The sequence below is a fragment of the Caretta caretta genome, chromosome 28, assembly GCF_965140235.1.
Source record: "Caretta caretta isolate rCarCar2 chromosome 28, rCarCar1.hap1, whole genome shotgun sequence".
Taxonomy (NCBI): Eukaryota; Metazoa; Chordata; order Testudines; family Cheloniidae; genus Caretta; species Caretta caretta.
Window position 1 is genome coordinate 5,043,965 of NC_134233.1, and position 10,244 is coordinate 5,054,208.

The following is a 10,244-nucleotide window of genomic DNA, read 5'->3' on the forward strand; positions in this document are numbered from 1 at the left end:
GCGTTGAGTGTCAGATCGGATATAAGCAGGGAAGTCAGCTCAAGGAAGAGGAAGGCTATACTCACTGTGCTATGAACTGTCTCTTGATAGGCAGTCAGCAGCTGGATGGTGGCCTGCAAGGCCCTTTCTCTCTCCCACTCCTTCTCTGAATGGAGCCATGTCTCTAGTAGCTGTTGGCAGAGCAGGGGAATGGACAGAGTTAGTACCAGAAAATCCCTCCCAAAAGTTCCTCTTAAACAGGTTTAATTGTTACTAAAATCCCTCTCCAAAGCACCCGACCTCCATGGAGCGAAGGAATTACATGTCTAATGGAAGTGCCAGGGACCAGATTCACCTCTGAGTGATTGAAGACAAAGGAGTTACATGAGAGATGAACCTGGGCCTGTGTTCGTGATGTCTTCTGTAGAATGTCTGATGGGAGCTGTCTACCACATTGCATGCTGTTTGATGTCTGCTGCTGTGTTCTGTTTCCTGGGCAACTTCTCCCACATTGAGTGGCCAAATGACAGAGAGGAGCGTTTCTTTTTATTAATTTGAAAAAGAGCAGAGAAGTCCCCCCCCCCAGCCCAGCTCCTTTTAGAACTTCATTTTTATACTGAAGGTGCATCAAACTCCCCACCCCTCAGCTCTTCAAGATATTCTGTTCATGTCTGAGGAACAGGAAGTCTCCTCTGGATGAGTTTCCATACACAGGGCTTAACTCAATATGAATGAATTCCTCTTTGAAGAAGTGATCAGTTTCAACTGGTTCTCTTGGATTTGAGAGAGAGAGAAAAGTCATGCATTAGACTCAGTACCACCTCCAAGTAAAAGAAATGGGTCCAATGACTGGAGATTGTCTCAATCTAAAACCCCAAATGCAAACAACCCTTCACTTTGCAGCTGAGCACCTCTTTGCACCTCTATTAAGTATTGGCTCATTGAGAAGTAAAGCTAAAGCTTCAAGTCCCTTTTTTAGAGAAACCCACTAGCTTCCTTCCCCCTGCCAGCAAGCCAGACACCTCCCTCCCCATCTGAACTCTCCTGCACTGGACTGCATGCTCCACAACCTCCAAGTTTGTGTCTTTCAAGCACAAACCTCCAAATGGACACATTCAAACCCTCAAGAACTAAAGTTCTGCTGGTGAGCAGCATGTGAGCCAAACCCGGCAGGCATCAAACTGCTCCCAACCTGGCACTCATGAACTAACAAAGACGACGTCACAGTGCCAGGAAATATGGCAGAAAATAGCCTACCTCAGATGTCTAATGGCAAGAATTGCCTTGTAGCGAACTGGAGATGCCAGGGAATCCAGTGGTTCCTTTTTAATGAAGTCCTGAAATGCACGAATAGGGAAATTAAAAAAATGGGAAATGGATTTGAAAGGCAGAGAGGCTTTCCTCTCACACCCTGAAACAGGGCCATATGCCAGACCTGTAATAAACAGACACCGTGCTCGGCAGGCTCTCTGCCTCAGAAATGGACCGTAGGGCCATCTGCAGGCTATACGGAGGACAGAAAGATAACTCCCCAGACACAAGCCATTCCTGCCACTTACAGCCCACAATAGGTCGGCATCCCTGCCAAGCTCAGAGTGGACCCAGCAGCATTCTGGGTGCCGTGCAGGTAGCTCATGAGACTGCAGTGGTACAGTCACAGCCAATGGATAAAACAACATCTACCTGGAAACCCAGTCTGATGACATTACAACAAACTCCTTTGTACTTCAGTCCTCAAAGCTCCTCATCACTCACCAGCATGTAGCCAAGGAGCTCCAGTTTGTAAGAGAATTCGTACTCCTGGGAGTCTCTGGTCTCCAAAATGGCACAGCTAATCTCCGTGACATTCTGGATGAGGGTTAATTTTAGGTGCATGTCCTACATAATCCAGAAGGAGAAACAAGAGGATGTGGATGAGAAACGGAGAGAAGAACCAGAGTCCAGAAGATAAAGGTCAGGAATTAAATCTAGCCACAGGAGAGGAGAGAGGTGTCCACAGACCCCAGAAGGCAGAGGACCCTGGCTCTGTACCCACCTCAGAAGAAGAGAAAACCCAGGTTCATGAAAGAAATCCAGGGCCACTTACACCAGAGCAGCCAGGACTCCTGCTTGATGTAGCAAGGAAATCAAGCTCTGTGCAATTTAAACAAGCAACTTGTGGATAGAAAAGGCAAGAGCTGGGGGCAGATTATTTAGAATTTACCTTGTTTGTAAGAGCGATGCCCAGCACCTGAAAAACAAAATGCAAAACAGCTATTAGCAATGTCTATAGTCCCACATAACACACATCCTCAAAATGGCCTGGCTGGTGAATATGGAGCAGAGAGAAATCATGATTGTTAAATCTTCCAAAAGGCAGGAAACGTATCCAGAGGGGGTGTTTTGCAGAGGTCAAGATCAGGGGCCATCCTATGGAATATTTGCATTTGTGAACTTCTGGAAGATATCCATTTGGTTTAACTGTGATCAACTTTTTTGACAAAGGCTAAATGAGATTCTCACTTAGACAGGGCAGAACTGAATGGCAAAGTGACGTGGCGAGGTTGCACTGAGAGGAGAGTCAGTACCAGCAGTCAGACACCTAGGGAACAGAAATAAGGAGCACACAGACAAACAAGACGACAGAGAAGAGGGAAGGGAAGTAGTGAGTCCAAGAAACAGAGTGACAGCAAAGAAACTAAATACAAGTTAGCACCATTCTCTCTTGGCTAGCAAAAGATAGAGCTAGATACACATACATATTAGGGGAGTTAGAGTGTTATTCTGAATAGCCTGAGTGTGACTCCATGTGAATTACTGTGCAGCTGTGCTCGACAGAATTTCAGAAGACTATAGAAAAACTAGAGAAAACACAAAGAAGAGCAACAAAAGTGATACAACATGTGCCAGCTCACGCTCCATCCATTATAGTTTTAAATTTCAGTTATGTGACAAATTATTGCTCAAAGGAGAGTTTTAGAAAATACAAGCCCTCTCTCTATAAACTCAGAGGCAATTCTATACCTTCAGGGTAATGCCCCTCACAGTTGTCATGCAAAGGCTCTTACCTGACAACTGGTTCTGTAATGGTGAATGATGTTCCTTGTGATGTCTGCCTCTACTCGGGAGAGAAGCTGCTCTTTTGGAGCATGGACAGCCACGTTGCTGTATGTCAGCATCAGGGTGCGGCGAGTCTTGCCTCTTGTCCCATGGTGGTAATCCTAGACAATAGGAAACATCACTAGAGACAAGTTCTTCTGATTCATTTGGCCTTGGAATGAATCAAACATTGGTGGAGCCGGGCCCCCGAGCCTTGAATACTGCTGGAGCCCGGGCACCATGAGCCCATAGAACTCGCCGCCCCATCGCCATCATTCCCACTGGGTAACTCTGACCCAGAGAGCCGAAAAGGCTGAACCGACAGCAGTGGAGTACACGGGAGCTTAGTCATTGACACTGGTGGGTACAAGATCAGGCGCTAAATGTCTTGCCTAAGGCTGCACAGTGAGTAAATGGCAGAGCCAGCAATGGGAGCCCAGAGGCCTAGTCTCCTGCTCTATCCTCTAGATCAGTGGTGTTCAACCAGGGGGACTTCTGTACCCCTGAGGGTCTGCAGGGGTCTTCCAGGGGGTATATCAACTCATCTAGATATTTGCCTAGTTTTACAGCAGACAACAAAGAAAGCACTTGCAAAGTTACTAACTCAAATTTCATACAATGGGTTCTTTAGACTACTCTATATACTGCCTGCTGAAATGCAGGTACAATATTTAGATTCCAGTTGATGTATTTTCTAATTCTAGGGCAAAAATGGGAAAATAAGCAGTCTTTTTTTCAGGAATAATGTGCTAGGACCCTTTTATAATTTTATGCCTGATTTTGTAAGCAAGTAGTTTTTAAGTGAAGTGAAATTTGGGGGACACAAGACAAATCAGACTCCTGAAAGGGGGACACTAATCTGGAAAGGTTGAGAACCACTGCTCTAAATCAGAGGTTCCCTAATTGTCATCCGTAGACCACTGGTGGTCTACCTAAAGCGGGTTGGTAAGCCACATGTTGCTTGCAACACCTCCTCGTTTCCAGCTACTAACCTGGGATAAAAAAACAGTTAAAAATACCTTCAATGCTTTTCCATGCAAGCAACTGATGTAGTTCCCACACATTGTGCATGGGAGGGGCGCTCAAGCCATGAGACATCAGACGATAAAAATCATTTGAGAGAACCCCAGCTCCACATTGTGCTCCTGTCTGCTTAACGGCAGGCATCACGTGGAACGCATACATTGGGGGACAATGCTAGCTGACCGGAGCAGACACTACCGTGGGGCTGCTGCCCCTGCTTTAGAGGGAGAGGAAGTTTGAGAGAACCCCCTGGCTCCTTTACCTTCAGGCGGCTGACGAACCCAGAAATCTTAACCTGGCTCATTGCAGCCCCAAACTCCTGAAGTGCCTTCAAGGTGAGGTCCAAGTGGCTCGCAGCACAGACTGCGAGGATGGAGACGACTCCCTGTCACCCAAGAGAAATACAGGTTAGGATCGAACCAGGTGTCTGATAGAGCCCACGAGTCCATTCCTTTCACCCAAAGTGGTGTAAAGTGCCAATCGGGCCTGAGACACATGGGGAGCGGGCGCTGAGTGAAATAGCAATCAAGAGGATAGGAAGCAAAATGGCATCTGTCCCAGGCCAACTCAGAGCTGAGCCCCACAGGGAGCATTCAGGGATTACTTGGTAAAATGGGGAGAGGGACAGAGGCCTCACCTGTCTCTCAGGGGCTTCCATATAATCTGCTGTTGTCAGAAGTGTATGAATCTGTGATTTAACATGGACCAGGTCCTGACAAGCTGCTAAGGACGTTCCTAGCGCCTTATACAGGAAACTCTGAAAGAAAGAGACCAGCCCTGGGATATCAGGAACACAACGTGCCTGTCAGTACAGACCCAGCTCAGCAACACTCAGGAAGGAACAAGACAGCCAAGTCCAAGCACCCATGCTGCAGAAACATCCCATCGTCTAGCCCAGCCAGAGAACCAACAATGCAGGACAGACAAGCAGCCTGTCCAAGCAAATATTGGAAGGGCAGGGGGGCAAGAGAGCAGGGAATAAGTACAAACAAATTTTATACGCAGAATAAAATATCAAATAATGAAACCTTGAGAGAAGCCTTATGCAGCCCTCCAATCAGAATTTCAGGGGAAAGTAACTAGAAACTAAACCTTAACAGAGAACAAACCTTCTCTTTGGAGGGGCTGGCATAGCCGGCCATCTGCCAGCTCAACTCAAGGGATATCTGGCTGCTCCAGGCACTGTCGTCTATCATCTCCAGAGATGTTCTTAGGAACTGCGTGTAAAACCAGAGTTAAAGCAGATGGTTAATTGCAAGAATGTGGGGGCTGTTGTGGGGTTTGGGGTTTTGTTTGGTTAGTTGGTTTTTGCTTCCTTGTTCTCTTGTAAACTTTCCAATATTCAGGTGTCCTGGGAAGATTATTTCCCTCTTGAGAACTATAAACATTGACAACCCAGACTTCCTCTGCCTCTTGTTCTTGAACCTTTGCCTGAGGATTCCTCTCAGTCCCCAAACCCAGATGGACAGTGAATTGGAGAATGAGATGGAGCCAAGACATCTGACCATCGAGGAGTGATTTTCCAGTGGATGGACGATGGCTCTAGTCAACCTTGAACAAAGGGTCCTGGACTACGAAGGACCAGGCACCTTCTCTGAAGTGCTATGGACCCTTTATGACACCTCCAGAGGTACCCAGGGTTGTGAGGGACCTCACTACCACCTGCCCTTAGCATGAGGAAGCTTTCTCTGTACCTGCCAAGTGTCAGCTCCTGACTCTGCCAGTCACAGGAAACACAAGCACACCCTTCTCACCCTGTCCAGGATCCACTGTCCTTCCACAGATAAGCAATCAGTACACTCCAACCGCTCGTCCTCTGGACATCCCCAGAATGTCCAGCCCCTGTTCCACTGGACACTCACAGAATTCAGAGGTTTGCTACACACCACCTTACCAGTTTCACCTCAGCATCACCGCTCCATTTCACACACTTCGATACATTGACAGTGAAAAGAAGTAGAGTTTAATTCACCAAGATCAGAGATTTGAGAAGCAGCAAGAAAAATTAATGTAAACAAATGGTTACATAAAAATAAAATCCTAACACACTTCTAGAGCTTCAACTTAAAGAACCAAACAGTCCCCTGTCTCACAAGGGATAGCTCCCCCAAATCTCTCTCCCAGCAGGAAACAACCAGACCAAATGTGATCCTCCGTTCATAAGACAAGCCAGTTGGCAATTTGTCCAATAGGTGAAGGATACCTGGTGCAGGATACCTCTGGACCTCCAGATATAGTTCCAAGCATCCATTGTCCGCTTATAAACAGGGTACCCCCTATTGTTTGTTTGTTTTTCTTGTCTCGAATCTCCTCTGGAGACTTTGCAATCACTTGATTAGAATTTTGCTCTATTGATTAGCATCCACTGTGAATAATTCCTCAGTCTACATACAGCCATTCAAGCAGCTAAGCATCTTCTGCCTGAAAGAAACTTCTTTATCACCTTCTGGTGACCAGCCCCAACGCACAGACCTTCAAAGCGTCAATTTCAGTCGACAACCATAACACCTTAGATATTATCCATCCAGTCACTGTGCAATGATTATGAGGATTATGCAGTGTGGCACAGGCATCCAGGAAAGGCTTTACATGACACCCTTTGATGATATAGAGATCAGATCCAGGGAATCCTGGGATCCCTATGCACTCCTGTGGCCTCGGCCAGTGGGTACCAAAAGGACCCGGGGTCACACCCTCAACTCCCATTGAAGTCAGCCAGAGGTTAGTAACTCTCAGCACTTTGCTGTTTCAGGCCCGACTTTTGAACAGCAGCCAGGAAATATCAGAAACCTCACAAGAGAACCTAATCTTAGTTGATTTTTGAGCCCAAAGAATTTCAAATGAGGCTGGATCTGGAATGGGAAATTCTAGAGTGTAATCCAACCCCAAATGGAACTCCAAACCTTCTGGGGCTTCTTTGTCACTAGGTCCTTTCCTTTCATTTTCAGCCCTCGCCATAAAAATCTTCCTTGTCTGGATTTACATGAGGCTGTAAAAAGCTCTTTCTGACCACAAAGGCTTCTCCATGAGATACAGACACCAAACCTTGTCTTGTCTCTTTTCCTTTTTGGGTTTCTCAGAGCAAGTTTTCTTTTGAGTGGCAAATAGAAAAAAAAATCCTTTAGACGTCCCCCAGTGATGCATTAGCACCATTAGCATGCTGGGTTTCTGGTGAAGTTTTGTGTTGTTCCCAGGGGTAATACAGAGGGATTTATAACGAGAGCTGGTTGAACAATAGTAAGGCCATTTCACAAAACAAGTGGGATTTTTTTGTTTTCTTGATTTTTCAACATACAAATGAAAAGTGAAAACACAAAAATATTTTGCTTTTCAAAATCAAAGATGACCATTATTCAATTCTTTGTTTTCCCCATTTCCTTCCCTTTATCCCTCATCCCTGTGCTTTTTTCCCCCTCTTCCACTTTGTGATTGAAAAGCGGGGGGGGGGGGGGAGGGGGAGGGAGACAAACAGCATAGCAACTGGAAAAAAAAAAACAGCTTCAGTTTCAAAAAACTAAACATTTTCTATTTGGGTTGGGGTTATTTTGTTTTGGGGTTTTTTTCTGTGTGTGTTTAAAAAAAAAAAAAAAAGAACCCTGAAAAATTTGAAAATGTCCCATGAAAATAAAAAGGCCATTTTTAATTGAACAAAAGTTGCAAATGAAATGGTTTGACCAGCTCTGCTTATAATGAATAATTTATCATTAATTTTTTCCCCAGCTGATATATTTGGAGGGGGAAGAGAGGACTGTGACAATACATCTGAAAGCCATCCTCTACCTGAAGCAGCATGTGCTCCCACCGTGCATGGTCCAGGGAATTCTCTGTGTTTCCTATAAAGCAGGAGGCAAAACAATAATGTCACCTAGATTCGCAAGAAGAGTCATCCCAGGTATCTCCTTTCCAATCAGTCCTTCTAAAACTCCTGGTCTGCCAAGCTGTAACATACCTGGGCTTTCAAGGCAAAATGGAACTGTACCTATTGGGTTCTGGGAGAGTCACCCCGCTCCTGTCCTGAGGGGCTTAAAACAGCCCTGGGCAAGGGCTGTAGGAGGGAAAGAGGTGAGAGGTTTTTCGCAGGAGTGGGTGGGTGAGATTCTGTGGCCTGCATTGTGCAGGAGGTCAGACTAGATGATTATAATGGTCCCTTCTGACCTTGATATCTATGAATCTATGAAAGGGATTAACAAGAGCTGGGCTGACGGGGAAAGCAGCCACAGCTGTAGCCAGGGTAATCAGGGCCCAGCTGGCCTTTATAAGAGGGCCGTGGGCCAGTAGGAGAAGGTCTTTCTCTCTAGTTTTGAAGGGAGTAGGGCCTGCCTGCAGAAAGGGTACTGGGAATGAGGGTGGGCTGGGGAAAGGCCAGAGGAGCAGGGAAGCTCTAGGCTGGCAACTCCCCAGGCTATTGGGCCTGGCCCAAGGCCCATAGGGGGTACTGGGTTGCAGGGAAAGGCAGCAGACCCAAACCCCCTTGCCTGTGGTGACTGGCTCTTACACTGCAATCTGCCCCAAGGTGCAGGGCCCCAAACTGAGGCAAGGTGGGGATTAGAGGGTTGGGCATTCCCCAGAGAAGGGAGACCCATAGAGACTGAGGGGGTACTGCCAGGGCGCAGCATCCTGGGTAAAAAGGGCACCGGGGTCTGAGAGGGACACGGGCCTGCAGAGGGTGCTCTGTGCTGGAAAGAGCTAATTCCCAGATGGCCAGCAGGAGGCGCTGCAGGGGTGAGTCGTTGCGCCGTCACAGGGACCTGCGCCAACGTTCTTTGTTGGACCAACAGAAAATGTCCTGTTTCAGAGTAGCAGCCGTCTCAGCCTGTATCCGCAAAAAGAAAAGGAGGACTTGTGGCACCTTAGAGACTAAGAAATTTATTGGAGCGTAAGCTTTCGTGAGCTACAGCTCACTTCGTCAGATGTTACGTACCCTGCTGGCATTTTTATTCAGGGTCCGTCAACCCACCAGGAGTGAGATGCTGAGCACTCCCAATTCCGCTTGACTTGAATGGGAGCTGAGGGTGCTGAGCACCTCACAAAACTGTTCAGCACATCAGAAGACTGGGTTTAGTAGGAATACAACCTTTTCCTGCAGAATCAGAGATTCCGGACTTGATCCGAACTGGATGTAAATCGGTGTAGCTTCACTGAAGTCAATGGAATTATACTGATTTACATCAGCTGAGAATCTGGCTCTGTTTCTGAGTGTCCAGCTCTAACCTAGCCTTCTTTAATGGCGGCACAGTGTAGTGCTGGGGACTCTGTACAGCCGCAGCAAGGAGGGAAGATACAGCTCATTTTTTAAAATCTTTTTTGGAATATCAAACCCGCTTGTCCATGGGGGGGTTCGACGTTCATGAGAAACATAGCGGGCTTGTGCTGCACCTAGGGTCTGTCCTGCTCCCCAGAGACTACACAGGCGCAGCTCCGTCACTGGAGCTCTGCTGGCATAACGCCATCGTGTAGACGCAGCCTGCGCTGACTGAAGGGTTTTTTCCATGGAGGTCAATAGAGTCATACCACTGTAAAATTGGTGAAAGACATTATTAGGCCCACAATACCTAGATTCTCCCTAGGGCACCCACTTGGCCAACCTAGCTTTTATGGTGCAGGTTTCCTTACAGAAAGACAAACTCTGGGTTTTTTAATTGAATCCCCCTTGAAAGTAAACGTGGGGTTTAATTTTCAGAAAAAGTCCGTTTGCAAAATCAGACTCTATATGTAACCCCAAAATCTTTCACTAACCTCCAGCTTCATGCGTATTGACCTTCCCAAAAAACAACCTAGCAAAGGCGTGGGGGAAAGTGCTGTGAAATTTCCATTCAGCTGAAACCTTCCTGGCCTGATTCTGCCCTGTTTGAATTGGCCTCAGTGGTTCACAGTTATCCAGAGGAAGGAAAAGTGTGGGCCTAGAAGCCCCATTTCAATTCCCCACTGTTCCCACGTACTGCAACAGGAATGGCACAACACACGTCAATACGAAGCTGCATTTTCTGGCTTCCCTTCTATTCTCCATGGACCACACTCCTCCTAACTAACACTTTACCTTCAATGTACTGCAGCAGAGATGGGATCTTTACTACCCACATCTCACCCACTGCTGCATGGACAGTTTGGTGCAGGGCCTTTAGTAACTGCAAGGCAGCACATCCGTGTCCTTCTCTTTCGTAAGG

At 46.8% G+C, this 10,244-nt stretch overlaps 1 protein-coding gene across 1 annotated transcript; it reads right to left on the reverse strand.

The window, feature by feature from the left end:
- Nucleotides 1–1,232: 1,232 nt before the first annotated feature.
- Nucleotides 1,233–3,174, reverse strand: LOC142070224 (maestro heat-like repeat-containing protein family member 2B). Its single transcript, XM_075123771.1, has 4 exons — nucleotides 3,027–3,174; nucleotides 2,183–2,209; nucleotides 1,735–1,857; nucleotides 1,233–1,316 (listed from the first exon to the last, which is right to left on the reverse strand). The coding sequence occupies exons 1-4, from the start codon at nucleotides 3,135–3,137 to the stop codon at nucleotides 1,233–1,235; spliced, it is 345 nt and encodes a 114-aa protein (XP_074979872.1). The 5' UTR covers nucleotides 3,138–3,174.
- Nucleotides 3,175–10,244: the final 7,070 nt, after the last annotated feature.